The sequence below is a fragment of the Lissotriton helveticus genome, chromosome 3_1, assembly GCF_964261635.1.
Source record: "Lissotriton helveticus chromosome 3_1, aLisHel1.1, whole genome shotgun sequence".
Lineage (NCBI taxonomy): Eukaryota > Metazoa > Chordata > Amphibia > Caudata > Salamandridae > Lissotriton > Lissotriton helveticus.
Window position 1 is genome coordinate 973,007,907 of NC_136061.1, and position 27,500 is coordinate 973,035,406.

At 46.9% G+C, this 27,500-nt stretch overlaps 1 protein-coding gene across 5 annotated transcripts in view; it reads left to right on the forward strand.

The window, feature by feature from the left end:
- TRAF3IP1 (TRAF3 interacting protein 1) overlaps positions 1 to 27,500 on the forward strand; it is a 337,634-nt gene that overhangs the window by 140,341 nt on the left and 169,793 nt on the right. For all 5 annotated transcript variants that reach the window (XM_078681404.1, XM_078681405.1, XM_078681406.1 and 2 more), the window contains exon 6: positions 20,633 to 20,713. In XM_078681404.1, coding sequence (XP_078537530.1) covers positions 20,633 to 20,713 — 81 coding nt within the window. The remainder of the gene's footprint in view (positions 1 to 20,632; positions 20,714 to 27,500) is intronic.

Below are 27,500 nucleotides of genomic sequence, written 5' to 3' on the forward strand. Positions count from 1 at the left end.
TTCACAAGGTGAGGAATCCACTGGCAGATGTATCCATCAGAAGAACAAGTTACTTACCTTTGGTAACGCTTTTTCTGGTAGATACAATATCTGCCTGTAGATTCCTCACTGACCCACCCGCCTCCCCGTTGTCCTCTCTTCTATGCCTGAGTTACTGTAAATGTATATATTTTTCTTGTCAAAGGAAATGTTTATTGCAATTTGTTTTCCTGCATTGGTTTCACACTGTGTTATCTTGACATTTGTGTACTGTGTATACTGTGTATATATCTGTTGTCATCGGTCCGTCCGTGTGCCTCGAAGGCACGGAAAAAAGGGCGGAACTGATGCCATCACGCCGGCGTGGGCCTAATATGGTGTCGGTGACGTCAGCGGAGTCGCGCGCGATGCCGGTCCACGTCGGCGCGAAGCTACAAAAAGAATTTCCGAATGTTGCTGACGCAAGGGGATATTCACGAGGTGAGGAATCCACAGGCAAAAATTGTATCTACCAGAAAAAACTTTACCGAAGGTAAGTAACTTGTTCATTAGGGCACTCACTGCCCCATGCCTTTGAAATTGTGAAGCCTTAAACCAGAGGCATGACCCAAAGACGTTTTAAAGAGATATTGGTCTGGTCTTGGTGTGAATCACGCTTGCTACCAAAAGAACAGTTGGCACTGGGACATACTTAAGTATCAAATTGAAGCTGGCGTAGAATTTCAAATAGCTTTCACCACTGGCAACAGCTGACCCTTTGTTTACATTCAAGGATGTGCTCACTTCTTTCAGACATCAACAGCATTGAGATGGCTGCACTGCTTAAGAGGACAATTTGGATAATGCACCTCTGCGTGAGAATGCATGTGGGAGGATTTTAACACAGACTGTCCATATGAGAATTATCTGAAAACCCACACCATCGCTAGTGGAAGACTTGTAATTTTTCATGTTCCAATGTTCATAGATTTTGCATAGCCACCCAAAAAATTATTTTCACACTCTGGAAAACCGAAGATGAATGGTCTCAAATATAGAGAAGAAACACTTCCCACCACCACCACAAGACCCCAAATATGTGAGAAGTTATCCTGAGACAGATTCCATGATTGTCACTGAGAAGAGCAAGAGGTTGGAACATAAAAGAAAGGAATATACTGTGGCACAGAAACAATTTAGGCCGGAAAATTCACTGGTCCTACTAATAGTAGTGTGTGATGTTAATACAGTTTTCCTCTCCAAACGTTATAAACATTTTTTCAAAATGCTGCATCTTTGCAATCTTTGTGATGGTTGCAAAGCTTATAATTTTACAAAATTGTTTTAGACTTTTCAATGGAGACTTCTCGGCCAAACATTTATCTGCAAGAAAATGTGTTCACAAGCTTCCTCACACCCTTCAGAATCCAAAGATCTTAAACTTTGCAGAACTTATCAAACTAAATGTATATTTTACTTACTACTATCTGCTAATAAGGTATGACTGGGACAAAGGGTGCAAAGAAATATACTTATTTCTTTCTTTACTTCTTTGGTGGAGACAAAAGGAGACAGACGCTTTCATGTAAGAAGTTAGTTTTGAAAAACTGCATTTGTGCTAAACTTGATGCCTTGACGCTGGCTAAACAGCCAGCCTATACACATACCTATTGTGGCACCTTTATTAGCAGTATTTTACTGTTTTTAGAGCTTTTTTTAAAAGCAGCATCAGGACAAATCTAAACTAGCAATACTACAAGCAAGATTAAATAGCAGAGGTAAGGCTCACAATTCTGATCACAAGAGTTCAGGAGCAGCAAAGTAGTTACAGAGGTATCTAAGGAAGAGTAGGCAGATTTAGGAAAATCGCAACATCAGCATCCTTTAACCATGCCATCCCTTTCAGACCCTGACATCGTGGTATTTCTATAACAAAGGAACAATATTGATGCAATGGAAAAGTGCACAAAGCCTATTCGGCCAACAAGACTGGGGAAGCATGCCATACCAGTGCCATCATGTTAAAAAAAAAAAAAGTACAGGTAGTTCTGGAAAGGGTTCATTAGAACATCCCAAGTTTAAATCACCTGGGTCTATTCTATGTATCTCTCAAACTGAGGAAGCATAATTCTTCATCCCAATCTTAAATTTAAGATAGTAAAACAAATATATAAATACAAAACAGGAAGAACCCCGGAGCATCATTACTGTGCGTATGTGTGAAAGGCAACTATGGTTGGGGCCCAAAACAGGAGAGGATGGTGGACACCCACATGCTCCATCTGTTTCGCTATGTCATGAACGTATGGCAAATGACCAAAAGAAGACTGCTCCAAAGGCCTGAGGGTACCCGTTTGTCCCTTAGATCGAAGCCCATTATGAACTGCTTACACTCCTTTCCCCTGCATATCAAAAGGTCAGCCAGTGAGGTCCCCCCTACTGGGTTGAATAGCTCTGCGCACAGAGAGGGTCCGAGTGTTGATCCGAGTACCTGAAGAAAACTGCAGGTTCTCTTTTTGATACAGGAATGCACTCGGGGTTAAGGTCAACATCACTGCAGACACAGATAGGGAGAGCATGGTGTGGGGCACAACACCCTGATGAATAGTCTTGAGGGTATTGGCCAGCGGGTGGGACCACTGGCACAAGATCGAGTCGAATGCAGAATTCAAAGGTGAAAAAGCAGACTGTTGACTCTGAGTAGGCAGTTGCTAAATGCCAAATCCCTGGGTTTCATTCTCAACAACAGACTTAATCTTCAAGGACAAATATTTTCTGTGCCCAGAAGTGTACATTGCCAACTCAATTTGCTGTGGGTATCCAGCAGTTTATTCTTGAACAAGACCTAAAGTCCTCTGTTCAGGCACTTGTACTCTCCACACTGTATTATGAGAATTCACTTCTAAATGGCCTACCTAACTCAATGGCCCTAACGACTTCAAGCACACAGTGCAAGCCCTAGCGATTCCCAGGTTGGCCTATGGAAGTGCAATCCTCTCTGGACTGCCCAGGTCCAAACTGGCTGCTTTAAAGGCCTAGCTAAATGCTGTTCTAAGGCTCATCCCTGGATCAAAAAGAAACAAACATATCACCCTGATCTGAAATCCCTCAACTGGCTCCCATACGAAGCTATAATCCAACTAAACATTGCCTGCATGACAAATAAAGCCCTCCACTTCTAAACCCCTAGTTATCTTGCTCATAAGCTTGAACATTCTGGTAGCTCCAAATCATGGAGAAACTCCAACACCTTACTTCTGAAACCACAGAGATTCTAAAAGAAGAAAACGTGCAACCAATATTTCTCTGGGCTTGCTCCGAGAATTTGGAACACCTTGCCCCCTGAAGTCAGAATGTATCCTTCAAGATAGAAGTCAAAGTACTACTTATGAATACATTTCTTCCCTAGATACTAAGATACCCTTCTCTCCTCAATCACACTCATGACTACTTCTCACCAGCTACTTCAGTGTTTTCGACTTATTAGTCCTGACTTTACCCTTCATTTTCTCGACAATGCTTGATCCTACAGTTTTATCCAGTATTGGGGTATCTTTCATAGATTCACATGCCTGAATCATTCCCCGTCGTCGTGGCGGGAGTCCCACGGTAAAATACAAAAGCAGTTCCCCAAGTAAATAAGAGTAGTAGGCTAAAAGAAAGCCCAAGGGCCTAGATCATATTAGCCTATCTACATCATTGTTCGAAAATAACCAAAATTTAGTTCCAACCAGCCAGCAACCAGCACCCTCTAGAACCTTCCCAGGAGAGGCAGTTCTCCCTGAGTGCCTACTCCGTTCTTTACTTCATTTCTTCAGGATGTCTGATGAGAAGGCTCTTTTTAGACCCTGCAGGACCTTTGAGAAGAAGAGGGTCCATGTGGGTGACCAGCATAAAGACTGCACATACTGCCTTCATCCAAAGCATGTTGTTAAGGATTGTCAAATTTGCCGTACCTTCCCTACTAAAACTCTTAGGGATAAGAAGGCAAGACTACTTTTATGGCTAAAATCTTCCTCGGCTGAGGAGGAAGACAAGGCCTCAACTTTGAGTAAAAGGGCTAGATCGCATGACGGCTCTTCCAGTGAGGGAAGAAAACATCACAAGGCTTCCCATGATGTTTCTGACCATTCCCAGAGGTCGCCTAAACTTTCCTCTGGGTCAACGCTGCCTTCGCCCTCTAAGGAATGTTAAGAGACCATCGACCTCTAAAACCGTGAGTAAACCCCAGGTTAAAACTCTCACACTGGTTCCATCATCAACGGTTTCTGTGACTTTTGCTGTCCCCTTGTCGACGGCTATCGTCTCGACAATGGCCTTCTTTTCACCTATTGTGTCAACCAAGATCTCTGTCACGTCTAAGAAACCTGTTCCTAAAGACTCGTCGATGAAGAGTTCATCTTCCAAGTCTCCGTTGACGACCGTGTCGACGTCGAGCTCGTCGACGAAGGTTCCTTTGATGCTGAAGGTACTTCTATCTATAAAGTCAACCTCCTCGACGTCGACCGCGTCGCTGACTGTCCAGTCGACGTCTACTTCAGTGATGTACCCGTCGACGACGTCGACCCCGTCAACGATGATCCCGTCGACGAAGAGCTCGTCGACGACGATTTCACCAGTCTCTCAGCCATCAACAGTGGTACTTCAATCAACGCCCATATCATATACACATATTCAACTGACGACTTATCAAAGGCAGAATTACAGTAAGATATCTCCTCTCTTGCCATCTTGCCTCTTGGAAACATGTCGAGGATGATGATTATGATGATGAAGAGGACGAAGGACCGTTTGGCATACTCACCACCCCTCTGAGCTTAACATCAAGTGCCAAGAAGAGGATGACGAAGTATACCAGGAGCATTATTATCAAAAGGATCTTACTATTCCATATTATAAGCGCCCCAGAAAGGAGTCGTGTCACAAAGAGATGAGTCATTTCCCTCCATCGCTCATTCAGGATCTACAAGCCATGCTGGCGGATTTCCCCCACAACAAACTGTTTCTGAGAATCCACCTCTACCAGCGGAGATACCTGCTTCACCGCCTCATCCTCCTGGTCCATCTGAGCAGGTGCACCATGATACCACCTCCTCGGAGGAAGAGGTTTAAGAGGGTGAGTTACCCGACAAAACTACTTTCAAGGATCCCTGGGACTATTATGTCATGTCATACCTTCTCCACTTTTTCCTCAGCCGTCGGATTCTCCCCCTGAGGACATCGGGGGTTTTCATAATTTGATGCAAAGAGAAGCATCTAGATTCCAATTGCCGGTACAGTAGAGCACACAGATTGCTTTTTGCATGATTTTAAAAAAGAGTCTAGAAAGATCACACAAGCTGTTCCTATCATTGATTATATCTGGAATGAAGAAATTAAAATTATGAAAATGCCTGCTTCCATTCCGGCTGTGCTTCCTCGCTTTGAGAAAAAGTACTGGGCTCCTCCTGATACTCCATCTTGTTTGATTGGTCATCCCCGACCAGATTCAGTGATTTCACAAGCAGGACAGCAGAGATCTAAAAATCCGGCTACTACCATAACTACAACGCCTGATAAGGAAGGACGGAGATTAGACCTTATAGGTAAATAATTCTCCACTATGGCAGCAGCTTCTATTAAAGCGGTGAATTCTCTGGCAATAATCGGCCGCTATGACCTCCAGATGTGGTCAGACTTGGTGGAATTTATCGACCTCATCCCTGAAGACCTTAAACAGGGAGCAAGGAAGATCCTTTTGGAGGGAGGACGAGCCGCATCTGAGATCATAGATTGCGCTCTGGATATTGCAAACACCAACTTTCGCCAACTTGCCGGTGCTACAGTGCTTAGACGCCAGGGATGGCTTAAAGCCACATCTTTTAGGCCAGAGGTGCAAACAAAGATCTTAGACATGGCCTATAATGGAGAGTCTTTATTCACAATACTCTGGCCGACACGGAAAGCACATTGATGCGGCCTTCCTTGCCATAAAAACAGATACTGATACTGCTAAATCGCTGGGCGCTCTGCAATACAGGCGCGGATCATTCAGAGGGCAAGAGGACGTGGTTTTGCTTTAAGAGGAGGATATCAGAACCAGCAAAATAGGCAGTATCAGTCACAATATAGACAACCCTATGGTCAATCATCATACCGCCAATCCTCTTCGGCTAGTTTCTCCCATCAAGGTGGTCGATAGCGATGAAACAATCAAGGTTGCGATACCAACAGGAAGCAATAAGTTGTGCAGGACGCCAGCCATGCCCCCCTTCCCCATGGGCGTAAAGTTTTCAGCGTTTGCTCAAAGGTGGCGACCTATTACTTCGGACTGATGGGTTCTCGACCTAGTAAACAACGGGCACATCCTGGAATCCATCAAACAGCCACCTACTACCCCACCCAGGGGTCCCCCTCCCCCTCGTCTTCACTTACTGTTCAAAGAAGCCTTAAAGATGCTTCTCAAGAATGCAATAGAGAAAGTCCCATCATCTCAAAGAGGAACTGGGTTCTATTCTTGTTTCTTCCTCATCAAAAAGAAGTCAGGGGAATGGCGCCCGATCCTGGACCTCCGCAAGCTCAACAAATTCCTCAAAAAGCAAAGTTTCCGGATGGTCACACTTTCCGAGGTCTTAAGGTATCTAAATGAAGGGGATTTTATTGCTTCTTTGGATCTGGAGGATGCGTACTTTCACGTTCCTATACATCCCAAGCATCGCAAATATCTTCCATTCACAGTGGCTGGCGTCCAATATCAGTTCAAGGTGCTCCCGTTCGGACTGAAATCGGCACCAAGAATCTTCACAAAATGTTTGGCACCAGTGGCACAACATTGAGATCTCAAGGAAAGCAAGTGTTCCCTTATCTCGGCGATCGGCTGCTCAAAGATCCTTCACAGCAGGCAGCCGAAGATGCTGTCACAGCATGTCTACATCTCTTCTCGGCTCTAGCCCTCACTCTCAACGAGGACAAATCACAGTTGCGCCCTCTTCAAGTTATCCCTTTTCTGGGGGCAATACTGGACACAATACAGTGCAAAGCATTCTTATCAGAAGACCGCCACTTACGTCTTCAAAAATTGGCAATCTCATTCTCAAAAAGAAAGTCAGTTTCTGTCCGGATCTTTGCTTCTCTTCTGGGGATGTGTTCATCTGCGATAAACCTCATACCCTTGGTACGGCTCAGAATGAGACCTCTGCAGGAAGAATTGCACCTTCAATGGCAACAAGCTGTAGGATCATTTGACGATTCCATCAAGGTCACGTCGCGCATGATAGATTCCAAGAGGTGTCTCACTTTGGGGCTTTCTAAGGGTTTACCATTAAGTGGACTAAATCTGATGTATTTTCTTTGACCGAGGTCACTGTGCCCTGCCCTTTTGAGTTCCCCTTGTGTTGGTGCACCGACCCAGCTAGGTATCTGGGTATCTTCCTCCACTGCAGCAGTGCAGAGGTGGTCCGCCTCAACTAGGGTCCTGTGGTTGATAGATTATCCTTGCAAATTGATCACTGGATTAAGCTCCACTTATCTATCGATGGCAGATTCGCCAGCATTAAAATGGTGGTCCTCCCCTGGTTTTTATAGTTATTTATTAAAATTCCTATAGCTTTGACAATCTGCATTTGTTCAGCATAATTCCACAGCAGTTAACCTTCATACTATCTTTGCGAACCTTAATCAAATAAATCCTGATCTTCGAGCCTTGGCTATTCTATTAGACGCTGAAAAGGCGTTTGATTCACAGGAATGGCATTTTTTGCATGCCACATTGCGGAAACTAGGAGTTCCAATGGTATTTCGAGATCTCGTCCGACTTTTGTACACTAATCCATTGGCCCAGCTTCAAGTGAATGGCACTTTCACTGATCAGTTCGCACTCTCTTGAGGTACCAGGCAGGGGTGCCCCCTGTCGCCTCTACTATTCATCATTGCTATAGACCACCTAGTGCGGCATTCTCTGGAGTGGCACCTGACACGTGGTTTGTGGTTTCACCGCAGCCTCCTTCTGGCTTCTTTTTACGTGGATGATGTGATGCTGTTTGTGTGTAACAACGAATCCAATCTTCCTCCTCTTATCTGTGAGGTGTCCCGCTTTAGGGCTTTCTCAGGGTTTACCATTAACTGGTCTAAATCTGAAGTATTTCCTTTGACAGAGGTCACTGTGCCCTGCCCTTTTGAGTTCCCCTTGTGTTGGTACACCGACCCTCCTAGGTGTCTGGGTATCTTCCTCCACCGCAGCAGTGAAGAGGTGGTCCACCTCAACTACGGTTCTGTGGTTGATAGATTATCCTTGAAAATCGATCACTGGATTAAGCTCCCCTTATCTACCACTGGCAGAATAGCCAGCATTAAAATGGTGGTATTCCTCTGGTTATTATATTTATTTATAAACATTCCTATAGCTTTGACAACCAGATTTCTTTTTCGACACCCTTTGTAGAATGCTCATTGAACTGGTATGGGACGGTAGAAACACAAGAATCGTCTGGCAGATGCTAACTGTGCCATACTCACGGGGAGGATTTGGAGTCCCTGATTTTTATCAGTACTACCTAGTTGCACCGGCGCACTTTGCATATTATTAGTACCATCCTGACACTCGACTGCAGTACCTGAAGCCTGAGTGGACTCAGGCCCATCCATATCCCCTATCCACTATTCTGCCCAAGGTCTACCTAGGGTTCCCTCCGAAATACAGATGCTCCTGACCACTTATTGGGCTTGTAGCAAGTTGCAGCGCTACTCCTATATTCTCCACACCTTCTGCTTCCCGATAATCCCTGGCTTCCGATTACTAAGAAGGCACTGGCTCAGTGGACCTTGGACGCATGCCAGCTCCTCAAACTTTTTCATGGATGCCAAGCTGCGTTCTGTAACCGCTATGTCAGATGGACTTAGTGTGTCGTATATGGACAGATTTCTTTTGCATAGATTTCAAAACACTGTTCTTTCCATTCTCCCATCTCCCTCCGCGGAGCCGCTGGATTTCCTCCCACTTACCATGGTCATCACAACCCGAGTAGTGCCCACTTGATTTCCTGACTTTATCATTTATCACTATTGTCACGGCCAGCGGTGAGTGGGAGGGCCTGGGCGGCATGCAAAAGGGATTTGGGTTGCCCACTACCCGATACTACCTTGCTCTACTGCTGTGAACAGACAGTTTTTGTATCCAAAAATCATCAACACAAATTATTACACTATAAACATATACACAGGGCATATGCCACCCCTCATTTCATAGTAGTTTTGGGAAACAAGGGTACCTTGTTAAGCGAACCTGGGGTTTAATATTTATGGTAAGTACAGTGGTTCAAGTTAGGCCTGATAAGGTCCGATAACACAAGGTTAAATATTATTTGATCCACTGAGCAAATCGCTTAAGGGAGCAGGCTTCATAGGGCAACTACAGATCTGGACACTCCAGAATATGATCGTTGCCCCACCCAACTGTACCACTTACGAAGCACGACTAAGGCTCCTTAAATTCCTGTACTAGTAAGTAGTTACATACGCATCCGGGCGCTCCCCTGTGCTTGCTACTCCAGATATTAAATTTGCATGTGTTACACTAATTGCTGTCCTTGTAATGCTTCACAAAGCGGGAATCTAGTCATAACACACCGCTATCCACAATTGTTGCAGTCGGCCGGCATGTCTGCGTAAGCGCCCCCCCCCCCCCATCTCCCATTACTCTGCATGAGATGTTCAGTCCTTAACTCATGGGTAGTTGACCCAGCACCGGGAGGAAATGGCATAGTACTTAAGTAATTAACTGTGCACTAGGGCTCAGCGCTAAAATATTTTCCTTAATTCAGTTACAGAATGCTCACACAGTGCTGATGATGATCTAAAGTATTAAAAGATCGAAACGTCGCCGACCCCTGTTGAAAATCCCTTCACTTGACTGACTGACTTACTGACTGAATTATTTATTAAGCGCACTTATGCCGAGGCGTCTTGGCGCTGACGGAGGAAGATGAACGGGATTACCAGTTATACCATAGAAAAGAGCCAGGTTTTCAAAGCTTTTCTAAATCGGGTCCTGTCTGTAACCGAACGTAGCACAGTGGGTAGGGTATTCCATAGTTTCGCTGCCTGGTACGAAAAGGTCTTGCCGCCCTATCGAACTCTCGGTGTTTTGGGCAGACAAATCAGGCCCAGACTGCTAGATCTTAATGTGCGGGATGGCACATAACGAGGAAAAAGATTTGCCATGTCCTCCGCCCCCCTAACATTGAGGGATTTGTGGACTAAGCAAAGGGCCTTAAATTGCACTCTTCTCCTGACGGAGCCAATGGAGTAGCCGGATGACATTCGATGTCGGGTGACGCTTAGGGATCTCTAGCAATAATCTGGCTGCCGCATTTTGTATTGACTGGAGTTTTGCAAATAGTTTTTCGCCAGTTTCTAAGTACAGCGCGTTACAATAGTCAATGCGGGACAGTACCAGGGCTCCAATTACTGTTTTCCTCAATGTAAAAGGTATAAATGGCAAGATTTTCCGGAGGACCTTATTTGTAAAAAAACAGGCCGAAGTGACTTGACTAATTTGTGCGGTACAGGTTAGTTCTTTATCGATCAGGAAACCTAAGTTCTTAACTTTTTGTGCTGGGACGGGGCATGTACCAGCTTCTGAAGGCCACCATAAATGACTCCAGATAGAGGGTTTTTGTCCAAACTCAATCACCTCCATTTTTCGGTGTTTAGCTTCAAAAAGTTCTTACTCATCCAGCTCTTTACGCTTAGGAGACAGTTACGAAAGCGCTCTGCTGTGACTTCCACCGTTTGGGAGAGTGACACCACTAACTGAGTGTCATCGGCATTTGACACTAGTCGCAGGCCATGAGATTTTATAAGTTTTGCCAGTGGGGTCACGTACAAATTAAACAAGGTAGGGGAGAGCGCTGATCCCTGGGGGACACCACATGGGAGAAAGAACTCTCCAGACTGAAAACCCTCCCAGTGGATTTGCTGTACTCGAGCTTCCAAGAAGGACCTGGGTATGTTTAAGGCAGTATCTGTAATGCCTACCGCTCTGAGCCTGTCTAATAGGACCCCATGGTTGACGGTATCGAAAGCTGCCGTCAAGCCCAACAGTATTAGGACAGCTCTGCCTCCTTCATCCATGGTTCTGCGGATTTCCTCAGTGGCCATAGTTAATGCGGATTCCGTGTAGTGACACGACCTAAAGCCATGCTGGGTAGGGTCTAAGATGTTATTTATGTCTACGAATTCCATTAGTTCCTGGTTCATTGCTTTTTCAAGTATCTTGGCCGGTAGAGGAACGCAGGATATAGGACGATAGTGCTTGGATTCCAATGGGTCCAGGGATTCCTTTTTCAGAATGGGTCATATACAGGCCTTTTTACATCTTCGAGGAAAGACTCCGGACCTTATTATCTCATTAAATAGAGGGGTCAGAATGGAGCTAATTACTTCCGGGGCCAAATGAAGTATATAGGGGGACAGGGGTCCAGGGGTGATCCTGATTCAGTCTGAATTAACAGGTTTGTGACCCGGTTATCGTTTAGGAAGGGGAATTGTGAGAGATAATTTACAGGGGATACCATCTGTTTCCTGTGGTCGGTTCCTATTGTTGTTGACAGATTATGAAGGTCGTCATAAACAGCTTGGACTTTTTGTTGAAAAAACATGGCCATATTATCCACAAAATTCTGATCCGGGACAAAAATAGTGTCTCGAGGGCATTTTGCTAGTTTAGAGACAGTTTTAAATAATTCCTTGGAGGTATTTGAAGCCTCTTAAATTGTTTTGGTAAAGAAGGCCGATTTGGCCTGTTTTATTTTTATTTTGTAGTTATGTAGGGCGCTAGTATATTCTTTCCTATGTTGAATGCTATAGTCGGATCTCCAGATCCGTTCATAGCGTTGGCATTTAAGTTTGATAAGTTTAACATCAGTGGTATACCATGGTGAGGTGACTAGTCGTCTCCGTGGTTTCTTTATTTCCTCGGGTCCAGCTCGTCTATAGCCTGGCTAATCCGTACGTTAAATTTATTAGCCCCACCGTTACTATCTTCAATATCTGAAAGAAACAGGTTAGTATTAGATTCCTTACCTTAGAATATCCCCAGGCGTCAGTCTGGATCCGGAAACTTTTGCGTAGCAGTACCCCTGCGGGTCGGTAGGCGTCGTCTGCAGGCGTCCCCTGCGGCTCTGCGTCCGTCGTCGGCGTCGTGCGCCGTGATGACGTCGCTGGAGTATATAGACGCCGCCTCCGCACGCTGACGTCAGTTCTTCTTTTTTCCGCGCCAGTTAGCGCAGATCCGAGAAGTGCAGTACTCCGGTCTTTTGACCAAAGTTTTGTGAATCCTTGATTCTTCTTACGGTGCCGGTAGGATGCCCGGTTTTAAGAACTGTGACGGCTGCGACCGCACGATGTCGGTCACGGATCATCACAGACTCTGCCTCCGGTGCCTGGGCCCCGACCATGCCGTGGACGACTGTGTCGACTGCCGGGCCCTGACGAGTAAAGCTAAGCGGGAGCGGTCCCGCAAGCTACTCGAGCTGCGGGTGTCGCCCCGCGTCGAGAGCGGTCCCGGTCCGGCCAGAGGTTGAGGGAGCGGTCGAGGGAGCGGTCGCGGAGCCGCCACGAGCGCTCCGGAAGTCGTCGCCATTCCTCTGGTTCCTCAGGTAGGAAACACAAGAAGTCGGGGCGTCGTCATCGTACCCCCGACGCTCGCGCGATGCGGCCGGGGGTTCGGGTGGCCCCACCCCCGCGGCTCCGCGTGAGTCGCCGGCGCGGCCTGCTCCATACCCTACGGTCCCTGGGCAAGGCGCGACGCCCGGGGAGATAGAGGAGTTCCTCATGGCCATGAGGGCACTGTCTCCTCCGACGGGGCCTATGGCGCCTTCGGGCCCTGTGCTCCAGTCCGGGGGCCCTAGCGGTTCGGGTGCTCCTGCCTCGACGCCGTCGGGTGCTCCGGCCCCGGTGCCGCCGACGGCTCCGACCCCGGCGCCGCAGGGACCCTCAGGGTCGACGCCGGCTGGTCTACTGGCCTCTCCGGCGCCGATTCCATCGGGGTTGCCCCCGACGCCGCCCCCGTGCTCCCATACCCTCTCCGACTCCGGACGCGGAGTCGGACCGGCGTCGCCCGACGCCGAGTCCGACGCCGATGGGGCCTGTGGACCCCGGGGAGCCGGTCTACATTGTTGATTCCGAATATGGTGAAGATGTAGATTACGGAGAGGGTTGGGAGGGGTCTGAGGACCCTCTGTCGCGCGAGTGTCAGTACAATGTGGACTGGACAGGTGATTTGGGTGACGCCAGTGGTCTGGACGACTCTCCTAACCCTGGCTTTGTCTCGCCTCCTACCGTGGCTTCGGAGGAGGGGCTGCTTATTCAGTGGTGTTGATGAGGGCGGCCAAGGCCTTACACCTTGAGCTCCCCGTCGCGGCCGTGAGGCCTAACATCCTCACTGAGATCTTCAAACCGCAGTCATGCCCACAGGAGCCACTGCTGCCGTTCAACAAAGCCTTGTCTGACGTTCTTTTGGGCACGTGGTCCAGGCCCGCTTCAGGTTCGCCTGTTGATAGGAACGTGGCCAGACGACACCGTCCGTGTCCGGATGACCCCAAGTTCCTGTCCACCCATCCCACCCCTGAGAGTCTGGTGATCCAGGCCTCGACTTCCCAGACCGCATTCCCGTCGGCCCCGCCCGGGAATCCAAGAGGTACGACCAGTATGGAAAAAAGGTCTTCTCCTCCCTGAGTTTGGGACTGCGGTCTTGCAACACCGCATGCCTCTTGGGCCGCTACTCCCACTCTCTGTGGGATACGGTCGCGGACCTGCTGCCGGAATGCCCGCAGGAGGTACGGGCAAAGCTCGGCAAGGCTATGCTTGAAGGCCAAGACGCAGCAAAATACTCCATCAGGTGTGGTCTTGATACGACCGACTCGCTGGGCAGAGCGATGTCCACGACGGTGGCGATTCGTCGCCACGCCTGGCTGAGGTCCGCCAACTTTTCGGCAGATGTCCAGAATGCCTTGATGGACATGCCGTTCGATGGCAGTCGCCTGTTTGGCGACAAAGCGGACCACGCGCTGGAGCGCTTCAAGGACTCCAGGGTCACGGCCAAGTCCTTGGGTCTCTCGACCCAGCGCCAGCAAACGGGTTCGTTTCGCTCCTTTCGTGGCCAAGGAAGGGGCAGTCCCACACGTGCTGCCAGCCACGCGCCGCAACACATTTCTCAATGCGGTGGCGGCCGTGGAGTCCGCCGTGGAGGCGGTCGGGGACAACGGCGAGGTCAGACCACACCTCCCCCCGCAGCATCGGCCTCCAAATCCTCTTAGTCCGTGCTTTCAGGCCAATGTGTCGCCAGTGGGTGGCAGGGTTCGCCATCACCACTCCCGCTGGCGCGCAATCACATCGGACAGCTGGGTGCTGCAGCTCGTCCGAAGGGGCTACTCCCTCCCCTTCGAGACCACTCCTCCAGCCATGCCAACGCAGAACCACCGTGTGTCGGGGGACCACTTGACACTTCTGCAGGAGGAAGTTACGGCTCTCTTGGCCAAGGGGGCCATCGAGCACGTTCCTGGGCCAGAAGTAGGGTGTGGTTGCTATTCCCACTACTTTCTGGTACCCAAGAAGGACAATGGGGGCCTACGTCCTATCTTGGATCTACGGAACGTCAACGGCTTCCTCCGGAAGGAGAAGTTCAAGATGTTGACTTTGGCTCAGGTCTTGGCTGCTCTAGACCCGCAAGACTCAGACCTCCTGCACGAGCTGGGGTTTTCCATCAATGTGCCGAAATCACACCTGTGTCCCTCTCAAAAGCTCCTTTTCATCGGAGCGGTTCTCGACTCGGCGCAGTTTCGGGTTTATCCTCCGGAACGGCGGGTCCGGGATATACAGGCTTTGATTCCCATCTTTCAGCCGTTATCCCGGGTTTCGGTCAGGTTGACGCTGCGGCTGCTGGGGCTGATGGCTTCCTGCATCCTTCTGGTGCATCACGCCCGGTGGCGGATGCGGTCTCTGCAGTGGGACCTGGAGTTTCAGTGGGCCCAGCATCAGGGCAACTTGTCCGACCATGTCTTGATCTCGGAGGGCACTGCGAGACAACTGCAGTGGTGGCTTACGGACCGCGATTGGGTCAGAGGCAGATCCCTCTCCCTTCCCCAACCGGAGCACGTGGTTGTGACGGACGCGTCCCTCCAGGGCTGGGGAGGCCATTTGGGAGAGGCGGAGATCAGAGGCATCTGGTCTCCGGCGGAGTCCCGGCTCCATATAAACCTGTTGGAGCTGCGGGCGATCCGTCTAGCACTGAAGGCATTCCTCCCCTTTGTCAACGGGAGTGTAGTGCAGGTGTTGTCCGTACAACACCACCGCCATGTGGTACTGCAACAAGCAGGGCAGAGTGGGGTCGTGGACCCTTTGCCAGGAGGCTCTGCGTCTCTGGCAATGGCTGGAACGTCAGAGCGTGACTCTGACGGTTCAACACCTGGCAGGTTCTCTGAACGCCAGGGCGGACGAACTCAGCCGTCGGTGCTCGGTGGATCACGAATGGCGTCTGAACTCGGACGTGGCGAACGGCCTCTTTCTGCAATGGGGAGAGCCTTGGTTAGATCTATTCGCCACAGAAGAGAACGCGCAATGTCATCAGTTTTGCGCGTTGGAGTTTCCAAGACGGCACTCGCACGGCGACGCCTTTCGGCGCGAGTGGAGTTGCGGTCTATTGTACGCCTTTCCGCCTATACCACTTCTGCCCAGAGTGCTGAATAAGATCAGGCGCGACCGGGCCCAAGTTATCCTTGTGGCTCCGGACTGGGCTCGAAGGTACTGGTATCCCGAGCTACTCAGCATGTCCGTCGGTCCCTCGATCCGCCTGCCCCTTCGGGAGGACCTTCTGTCGCAGCAGCAGGGGACGGTCCTCCACCCGAACCTGTCCAGTCTCCACCTCCATGCGTGGAGATTGAGCGGCGACAGTTGAGGCCATGTGACTTGCCTCCTGAAGTTTGTGATGTGATTCTGGCAGCCAGGCGTCCCTCCACAAAGTCGGTATACGCCTGCCGGTGGAACAGATTTGTGGCATGGTGCATAGCAAAGGCTGTGGACCCTCTTTCTGCCCCTCTCTCCGAGGTTCTCCTCTTTCTTCTCTCTCTTGCCCAGCAGGGCTCTGCTCTGGGCACTGTCAAGGGCTACCTTTCTGCCCTTTCTGCCTTTCTAGGGCTGCCTGATCAACCTTCTTTGTTCAAGTCCCCTATTGTAACGAGATTCTTGAAGGGCATCACGCACATGTATCCACCTGTTCCGTTTGTGATGCCTCAGTGGGACTTGAACCTGGTTCTGACCTTCTTGATGTGCGCTCCCTTTGAGCCACTTCATTCCTGTCCTCTCCGTCTCCTGACTTTAAAGATGGCCTTCCTGGTTGCCATCACCTCTGCCAGGAGAGTGAGTGAGCTCCAGGCTCTTTCTGTCAAACCTCCTTTCATGTCCATTCACCCAGACAAGGTGGTTCTGAGGACTAGACCTTCTTTCCTGCCCAAAGTAGTCTCTGCTTTTCACATCGGGCAGTCCATCACCTTACCCTCCTTCTTCCCGCCTCCGCATCCTTCAAAGGATGAAGAGCGGCTCCATCGTCTGGACCCAAAACGTGCGCTTTCATTTTATATGGATCGCACTCACCAGTTCCGGGTGGATGACCAACTGTTTGTTGGCTACGTGGGTGCGAAGAAGGGACGGGCGGTGCATAAACGGACCATCTCTCGGTGGGTCGTCCTGTGCATCAAAGCGTGCTACTCTTTGGCTCGGAAGGAGCCTCCTGTTGGGCTGAGGGCCAATTCCACTCGGGCCACGGCGGCTACTACTGCCCTGGGCCGGGGAGTCCCCCTGCAGGACATTTGTCAGACGGCTACGTGGGCCTCGCTTCACACGTTTGCAAGGCACTACTGCCTGGACAGTCAAGTCCGGAGGGATGGCTTCTTTGGCCGTTCTGTCCTCCAGGATTTTCTGGTGTAAGCTGTATTGGTTCGCAGACCCACCACCGGGGTTGGTATTGCTGGGGTATCTATTCCAAGGTAAGGAATCTAATACTAACCTGTTTCTTTCAGATGAACAAGTTACTTACCTTCGGTAACGATATATCTGTAAGAAACAGTAGTTAGTATTAGATTCCTTACCGCCCCACCCATCCTCCCCGATCTGCGAACTGATACATAGGGTTAAGGTCATCCCCTTCAGGGCCCTAGTTTCGCATGGCACCAGTGTTGGTTCTTACATGGCTCTGCGTGTTCTGGCGCGGAAAAGCTGTGTGCAAAGAACTGACGTCAGCGCGCGGAGGCGGCGTCTATATACTCCAGCGACGTCATCACGGCGCACGTCGCCGACGACGGACGCGGAGCCGCAGGGGACGCCTGCAGACGACGCCTACCGACGCGCAGGGGTACTGCTACGCAAAAGTTTCCGGATCCAGACTGACGCCTGGGGATATTCTAAGGTAAGGAATCTAATACTAACTACTGTTTCTTACAGATATATCGTTACCGAAGGTAAGTAACTTGTTCTGTAGGGGCATTTCCAGACAGGATTTTGGTTAACTGGTCAACTTGGATGTTCTTCCAGGGTCGTGTTTTGGCTGGGAGGGAATGATCCCTTCGGCGAGTGATAGAGAAGTTGGTTTTTATACCAAAAAAATGGCTGCATGGTCCGACCATGGAACTGGCAGGACCGATGTAATCCTGATATGGTCATTGTTAGTAAAAATGCCATCAAGCGTATGGCCTGCTTGATGCGTTGGTTCTGATACTATCTGTTCCATCCCAAAACCCTGGAAATTGTCAATAAGGGTGGAGGCGTCAGTGTCATTATTTTCCTCTAAATAAAAGTTAAAGTCACCTAGAACCGTGAAGGTGACTGAGTCGAGGCAGGATTCTACGAAGGTTTGGAGTGCTCTAATGAAAGGGGCTCTTGGTCCAGGGGGCCTATACACCAATAAGCCTGACAGAATTTCTTGATTTTTGTCCTTGACACTAAAGGTCATAGTCTCTGCTTCCAAGCCTGATTGTGGAAGGACATTTACTTTGAAGTGTGAACGGTGTATTAGTGCGATTCCGCCCCCTGCTGCTCCTGTTCTGTCTACCTGTGCCACTGAGTATCCAGTAGGAACAGCGATATTCCAGTCTGGTCCTGATGAATGAGATGCCCATGTCTCCGTGAGGAAGACCAGGTCAGCAGAATTATCTGTTATTAGGATTTCTAACTCATACTTATGCTTGGGCATAGATCTGATATTTAGTAGGATACTTTTTATTATTTTAAGATTATCACCTGTAGGCCTGTCGGCTAGTTTTGCATTTACATATGTGGTCGCCTGCTTGGGGGTTGTGTTGTTAATCTCACATCCATTAATGTTTATATGCGGAGTGCCATCCCAAGCATTTACTGATGGTTTCGTTAGCAAGAGGCCGCAGGAGGGGCAACCATTGGGGACAATAATCTGTTGGGCAAATATAATGGTAGGTTTTAAACAGTTACCCGTATTTAAATCTAGCAATTCCTCACGGGAGAGGCTAATTTTTGAAAAATGGACAGGGGTGGTGGCACTGGCCACGGATCCGGCGCGGACGGGCGTGGACGGGCGCAGACGGGCTTGCCTATGGCGCTCCCGCTGCCCGTCCGGCTGAGCATTGGGCTAAGTAGGCTCTCCCCGGAAGTAGCGCCAGTTAGAGCGCGTCCCCACCTCTCCCAAGATGGCGGCTGTGCTCACTCCGAAGACCCGGAGTAGCACTGCTCTCCCTCCACACAAACGGGACTTCCTGCGGCCGACCAGGGATACGGGCAATAAGATGCAGTATAATTCTACTCGATTTTATAGTGCATTGGGAACAATATTAAAAAAATCTCGTAAAGTGCAAGTTTCAAATCGCATCAATTTAAATCGCAGCAATACTCAGACTCTAAAAACTGTGCAATTAAAATCGGTTCTCGGCTGACTAGCAGCGTTCGATTGTCAGTCTTCCTCCTAATGCTGCGCGTCCGGCTGAGCCCTGCCTAAATAGGCCCTCCCCGGAAGTAGCGCCAGCTAGAGCGTACATATACATATGTACATATCGTCCTGGATTTCTATGTCTATTTTGTGTGATATTTCGTGTATTGTCACCTCCACTCAGTCACGTTAAGCACCCTTGTCACTTATGTGAGCACTTGTATTTCTGTAAATATGAATCTGTATTCTATGATTAAATGACCATTGTTGCCCTATGAAGCCTGCTCCCTTAAGCGATTTGCTCATTGGATCAAATAATATTCAACCTTGTGTTATCGGACCTTATCAGGCCTACCTTGAACCACTGTACTTACCATAAATAAACCCCTCATTTCATGGCCAAGATTGACCCCACCAAACCCTATTGCTTCTCTAGATGCGCAGCTGAGCATGCCGGCTTCTTACATCTAGCTTGGAATTGTGCCCAAATACTAGCATATTGGGAGGATATTATTTTACTGCTATTACAGATGATTGAACCCCACTGTTGGCGTTTTTGGGCTTTGTTAAGCCATTACCTGCGGGAGTAGGACAATTTGCCTCTATCGTTCTATTGTTGGCCAAACAGCAGATATATTTACATTGGGGAGGCACTACTGTTCTGCCAACGAGGGCATCGCTCCGCAACTTAATGTACTGCAATACCACAAGTGATACTTATGCTACACTACAACCACCAACCTCCAGACCTAAAAATATGTGACAACCATTGCAAGACTACTTGCTGCTTTATCCTGAGGCGGGAGTGGGGTCGCACTGCGGCTAATGTTTACCTTGCAGGGTACCATGTGGCTGTAATCATACAAACATTGATCTCTTTGATCCCCTGCTGATGCCTTTGTTAGGTTCCAGTAGCCATGTCTTTCATAATAGGGCACCTTACCTGCTGCATGCTTCACATTACGATTACAAATTGTTCTCCTCTCCATCCTTCCTCGTGGCAATGCACTTTTCACCTGGTGTCACATATGCTATTTTCTTTCCCTTTTTCTCTTTTTCTCATCAAGATGCTTTTTGCACTCTGTATTGTCCTTGATGCACATGCTGGTGACTACTTCATATATTGATTAATCCTGTATTTGCTTTTTTTGTTTTTCTTCTCTTGTCTCTTTGTTTTGGATGTTGTAATCTTCTATCAATAAAGTTTATTTATTGTAATGCAACATTCCAATAAATACAAATAAAGTTTAAATGCTTATACCCTTTCTTCACTTAGTAGAGGTGAAAGCGATGTTGACGCTGATCATTTTCCTAGGCAATGGCTTGCAAGCGAGATAATCATAATATAAATCCAAGGGTATTGTGCAGTTCCAGTCAGCATCATGCTGACTCTAATTGTAGACATCCCCTCGTGATAGTTTTTTTGTTTAAAAAAAGGTTTAAAGACACTTAAGGACCCTTGTTTGTTCAGGTATTTAGCAGGATAATGCAGATTTTAACAGGTATCAAGCTTAAAAATTATTATGAAAAAGTAACATGTTCCTTAAATGGACTGCGCAGATGGTATCAGGAATTTACAGTAGAAGATTATTGTAGAGAAAACACTGAATCCCGGTTTCTTGACATGAAGCTCAAATATAAAGGTTACATGGAGAGCACAAGCTTAAGGCTTCATTTGACAGATAGAATAGCTGTATCCTTGTATTTGTCGCTACCTGCCTACACTGAAATGTCTTCTTGTCTTCACAGTCCAAGAACTCAGAGGAAAGTACAATGAAAAGAACACTTGAGGGGCCTGTAGGTGATGCTAGGATCGAACCCGATAAAGAGGTCAGTATGACTTGTTAGATTAAGCCTGGAATCATCAACAAAGAAAGGTCTATATATGTTTACAATAATGCTTATCTAATTGCTATATTTTGCTGTTACTCTCCTTTTCTGTCCACTTAGCGGGACAGCAGTGCTCAGTTCTTTTTTATTTGACATGTCATCCTCATAATCTGTGTAGTATTCGACAGACAAGATTACAGCCCATTTTTTGTTCTGGATTGTCAAAGCTGAATTTAAAAGGTCTTCCTATAAAGGAGGAGTCAGTCATGGTGAATCTCCATTATCCTTTATTAAGCTCTGCTGCAGCAGGGATCTCTGACCATTCGCCAGTAAATCTGATTTAGCTTACAGACTACTCAGCTTTTATACATTTGTAACCACATCGACAGTAATGAAAAACCTTGATTTCAGTAGAAAATTATCAAAGAGTACAAAAGTCTTTGAAGGGGTGCAGCTGCAACAGGGAGGTTTAAAATAATTTGCTGCTTATTGTTGCCAACAGTTTATTGGTTTCCTTTCTTACTCCTCGCTTCTGGGTGCACTTTTAAACAAACTGTTGTCACTAACCTTGACATCAGTGGCTAATCCTGTGAGAACGGTTGCACAGCATCAATTTTGCTGGCGGGTTTTAGTTCTTGATAGCAATATTCAAAGCTAAGCAAAAGATAAATGCTTCCTTTAAAGGTCTTTGAACCATACAATTAATGTTCTGCAATTGAAGCATTGCAGCACATAACCCAACTGACATTTCAAATTCCAATTTTCATCCATCAGATCTTTGGGGTTGTTGGTTATTTTCTCTGTTGCTACTGTGGTATTTCTTTCCCCATTCCTTACTCACATAACACACTTATCTCCAATCAAGACACATTTTCTCTCCTTTTGAGCCTGAATAAAATCTAGGATATATACTTTTTGTTCTTGGAATATACGCATTGGATAGTATCTGAGGCTTGCATCCGAAGTATTCCTGGGATTTTTCTCCCCTGGCCGCTCCTACCCCTCCTAGTGTAATCTTTGAGGCAGGATGTATCTGAATATTCTGCCATTTGAATAGTTTCAAGTTGTCACAGAATTCTCTGGTCAACATCCCAGCCCAATTTTTCTAGGTTTGAAATCTGTACATGGAACCTCCAATGGGAAGACCATGCCTAAAGATGCATCTTTTGTCCCATTATAAAAGTTTGGATAGGTGCTATTAGAGAGAAAGAAAAACCCGGGATGGGTATACGTGGGCCCATACTTATAGTCTTGCTTGGCATAGCGCTGGAGCTTCATCATGGTCCTATTTTAGAGTACCTCTAAGCAATTAAAAAAATAGCCCAGTTTGTACTGGATGTGTTCTTGGTTTTGTAAATTTCACAGGAAGTGGGATAATACCCTGCAGTTTTTGCTACTGTTATCTGTTGGTGTTGAAATTCATTCAAAGTGATATTGGTAGCGTTAGTATAGATGTCATCACAAAAGGAATTGCCACTACATCCTGGGTACTCTGAACCTTTATATTCATAGGAATGGAGGCAAGGTCCTCCAAACGTCTGCCCAAATGTTCCTTTAACTTCCTTAAACCCACAGGGTTGTGTAAAAGTATAATTCACAAGGGAAAGAGGGCAAGCTTTCCATAAATGTGATGTAGAAGTTATGGGGGAACATGTTATTGACTTAGTTCCTTACAATTTCTTATGAGGTGTCAGAAACACTAGGGATAACATTGGCTGGTGTTGAAGTACTACCGCTCACCTTTGCCCCAATTGCCCTTTTCCTTCATCCTTATTTATGTAAGCATCTAATGGTAAAAGAAATGCAATCATAGTCACAATCAGTCCTATTCCTATCAACATTATGACACTCATTGCTCCTTTAAACATGTTGTTTGTGTTAGGCACCACCAGTCTTCTTATCTCCTCCTGTGGTCTCTGATTTTGATAAATCCCTGATTTTGCTAGCTCTTGTCTGGTTCTAGTCCTCGTATTCAATACAGTTTGTTACATTTTGACGACATACCTTGTCTTAGCATCGGCCTCTATTTATCCCCATGCACATTCTTCACAATCACGAGGCTCCAGAGCTTACTAGTATGTGTGAGGCTCTGAGTCCAGTCTTTCAAGACTGTTGGTTGGACTCTGAAGATTGCCTTGTATGTCTTGGATGCAAGTTATTTCTGGGCTTGTCAGTGTACACTGCTTTTGGCAAATCTGTCAAGCACTTTGTGCTTCTCACATTGGTGCAGATGCTCTCTTCACGTGGCTTGCGTGACTCCAGTTGTTATGTCTTTCACACTTGACATTTGTGCTTGTAACCAGCAGTATCTGAGTGGGGTCCTCCACCTGTGCTGGAGGCTATTGTTGTGCTGGAAGTTCTTAGTAAACACCCAATCTCTTGGTTGTGGCGTGTGTCCTTTAGATGCCTGTGGATGGTACACACAATGCAATTTTTGTTTTATCGCCAGGGTCTTCAATAACCACTCTACTACCTTGTTCACAACGTTTGAACTGTTAAATGATGAAATGGCGCATGGGACCCTGGATCTCGGGATCAGTTCCTTCAGTAAAGATTAAAACCACTATTACAGCATCACTCATCTTTGTAGCTTAAGACTCAATCCAGGCAATGAACATACAGAACACTACCAGTGCATACCAAAATTTGTGTGTTGGAAGAAACTTTACGAAGTCCACCTGCACATTTTTAAACGCATCTTGGGAGTGGAAAAGTGTCTTGATCCTGTGGAGAGGTGTAGTGCAGCGGCCGGGGCAGCTGACTTCGGAGCACATGGATCACAGTTCGATCCCCGGCTCCAGCGGCAGCTCAGCTCAACACCATGTGACTCGGGGCAATAGCTCACTTAATTTCCACGACGGACCCCAGCGCCTTGAGACCCCTAAGGGTGAGTAGTTTGTGCTTTACAAATACGGATTTACATTTCCCTTACCACTGTTAAATAGTCCACAGGTGCCACAATTCTGACATGTGGTCTCAGCATTCTTTTGAAAGATCTTATTATACCAAAATTATGAAGAGTACCTACACATGGCATCACACCCCAAATGTGCAGGTCCACAGACAGTAAGAGGCAAATTATATACCAGAGCATTAGGCAGTCTAATTATTCCATTTGGTTCCACCCAGATTCCTACAACCACCGTGCTTTCCTTTTGCCATTCTACCTTTGCTTCCTCAGTCCCATTGTGTTGTAACAAATAAGGATCCATATTCACATTACATTCTGCTTGTGACTAGCCCTGGGCAGTAAACTCCGCTCCGTTCGCGGAGTTTTCTGCATTCCCAGCTCACGCTCGCCAACATTAAGTTGGCTAGTGCGAGCTGCAGCTCGGGTAGAATTTCTACCCCAGCTGCAGGAAGATCAGCACGCACGGCAGTTCATGCCCACTCCGCCGCTTGCAGAAGTCTGCAGATTTTTTTGTCACTTCTTGGAGTTCCGAGTAGCGGAAATCCGCGAACTCCGCTCAGGCCTACTTGTGACATTTGTTCTCATTGAGTTAGATACATAGACTTTCTGAAGAGCTGCACATTTAGTTATTGCTAAAGCCTTGGGTGAGATCAATGCATCAGGGTGGTGCAAAATTAAGGTACCATGTTTTATTTTAGCACTGCTAGAGGTTAAAAATCCTCTTTCCTCCCAAAGCCTATCAAAATCGCATGCAACCAAAAGGCATATTGGCTGTCAGTGTTGATGTTCACTGTCTAATTGACAGGCTCGGGTTAGGGCTATAATTTCGCTTCCACTAGTGTTTGTAATGTAGTCATGGCATAATATGCTCTAGCTTCTCCTGTTGATAGTTTAAAACACAATACATGTGCCCATAGATCTGCATCTCTTTCAGTAAAACCTTTATCTGACATAACAATTCTGCTTTAGTTTGCTGTTCTGTCACCTGAATACAATCATGTCATTCTGACATTTGATCTTCCACTGGTAAAGGCATCAAAGTGGCTGGGTTCAAAGAAGTATAACTATGTACAGTAGTATTGTAAGCCGATAGTAGAACCAGTTCATACCTAGTCAATCTGGCATTTGTCAAATGCTGTGTGCGAGTTTTGTTTAACAATGTGTCAACAGAATGGGAAACGTACACATTCAGTGTATTTCCTAAAATCAACTCTTACTTTGTGCCACTGATGCTGTAGCTTCTGCCCTCAGGTATTTGGGAAGGGCTCTGGCTACAGGGTCTAATATGGCAGGCAGATATGCACAGGATCTTTTAAAACCTCCATGGTCCTAAGGGAGTACTGCAAGGGCACATCCTTCCCGCTCATGGTGGTACAATACAATACACGGTAACAAGTTGAGGCTATCTCAGGTCCGTTACAGTTGTGACAAAGGCCTTAGTCGGCAGGAGTAATTGTTTCATAATATATAGCACCTTAACATGTACAAACTGTAGGTCATGACAGTAAAGACCTGGTGCACAACATCTTTATTAATGTAGGTGTGACATTGCCCTTCCCGGCGCAAACCTGTCCCACCCACTCAACCAGCCACTCACCAATAGGGTGCAACCATCTCATCAATACCCCCTGCCTCCCAGAGCTCCATGTGCTTAGATGGGAGGAAAGGGGAATGGGGAGAATGGTAGAGAGAGGAGGAGGGGAAGCATGATAACGGTGCAAAGTAGTAGAATGATACGCTGCGTCTGTCCTAGGGGTACTGGCTAACCCGTGAGGGTCTCTTTGTACATTTGCAAATCTTGCACATCCTTCTTGCTTATATGTAAATAGATAGAACTGCTTAACGTAATCTGGATTCCCTAATGCTGGAGAGTCACACAGAGCTATTTTCAATAGTTTGGAAACTTTCCTGATGTCGTTGCAGCCAAGAAATAGGATCAGTAACATCCTTACGTATTAGTTCTCGTAAGGGTTTGGAAATGAGGAGAATTTGGTATCCATTGCATGCAATACCTTCCATCTCTAGGCAGCAACGTACTTCATGTTGTGTTGTGGGGGCAGGATGTTGCACTATTGCATAAATATGATTGGGTAATATTCTTCTCTCCCTTTTAGAAATCAGGTGACCTAAATAGGAGACCTGCTGTATACAAAACTGCAGTTTCTTCAGAAATGCTTTGTGACCGTGAGAAGCTAAAAAAGAAGCAGGTTTATAGTGGCCCATGTATACTGTTCTTCCGTATCAGCTGCTAGGGATCCTCTACATATTGTAGCAGTGCCATTCTGGGTTCCAAAACGTCTTGATCGAGGTCTCCCTTTAATATTTGTGAATATATGGAGAGAGATTCTTTATATCCTTGTGAGCCTGTGTCCATAAAAAAGAATGACCTTGAAAAACTAAAAAAAAATATATATTGAGTATAGGGATGTAAGGGAATGGAGAACAATGCAATTGTCAGATCTGTGCCTGAAAAATAAGTGGCTGATGGTAGTATGGTGGTATGAATAGTAGTGGGGTTTGGCACCACAGGAAATGTGGGTTGAACTATCTTGTTACTCTCACTGAGGTTTTAAACCAAATGCCATTCATCGGGTATTAAGGGGTTCTTACTTTGTTTGCACGTCAAGAGAATCAATCAATTACATACACTCCCCTTTGTCTCTACCAGGACTCCCTCCTTGACCAATGCTGATATTATTTCCTGCAAATCCATGTCTGCCTCCAGCTAAATATGATACTGTGGGACTTGAGTCAGTACAACATTTCTCTTCAGAACAAAATGAATAGGTGCGACATATAATATTCTCTCCTCATCAGATTTGTTTAAAGCCCAAACATTTACTGTAACATTATTCCGTACAATGTTGGGTAAACAAACCAGAATATCAGATTCATCTTCAGTGTAATGTAGACACATTTGGGATATAAGCGAATAGTCATCAGTATATTCAAAGAACACACCATCCGGTGAACATTTTATAATAGCATTCATCTTTTTCAGTAGAGGTCAAGATTTTTCAGTAGAGGTCAAGACCCAATACATTAAAGGGACTTTTGTCAGAAACCACAAAGGTATGTTTGTCCATAATTGGACAATGTTATACATCACAGGTTGCCTAATAGGACTTGTACTGGCAACATTTGAATTCCTCACAGAGGTGTTAGTCATCCCCAAAGGGGTAAGTGAGGAACAGTATTAGCTGATACTGTGGAGTAAGTGGCACCAGTGTCTATGAGTAACTTAACATCATGACCATGAATATGTTCTTGAAAATAAGGACCCTTCTGGTCAACTGACAATGCAGGAGCCACTACATATATTTCCCCTACGGAGCACCCTATGCTTCATAGTAATCATCACCAGAGGTTTCTTTAGGCATCATCTGGTGTGGGGTCTGCTTCTGTTTCTGATGAAAATAATCCCCTTTTTTTTACTCGACAAGGGCCCTGGATGGGAGGCGGGGAAGGAATTGGGTTCATGCCAAGCTGGAAATTGTTAGAGTTTTTAGGTCACTCATTCTTCCAAGATCATTAGATCCAGAAATGCGACATCCCTGGTCCTATTGGGGGGAAGGGGTGGAGTTGAGGGCCCCTCTCTGCCCCGTCCCCTTCCCCTGAAGGCTATACCCCTCTAGCCCTGTGTGCTTCCATGGAATCTCAAGCCCCATTCCCTTTTGTTATTAAGAAACTGCTGTACTTGTTGAACCATTACCTTAGTTTTTGTATCTTTTTATTGCTTCTCCTGATGGTCCCCTTAGTGTTGTTGGAATTCAAAGCAATATGAGCTTTAGCCAATTTCTTTTCAAGTGGTTCCTCCGACCAGCAAGGAATGACTGTCTCGATGTTTCTTAATAGTGGGGAACAACCCTTGTACCA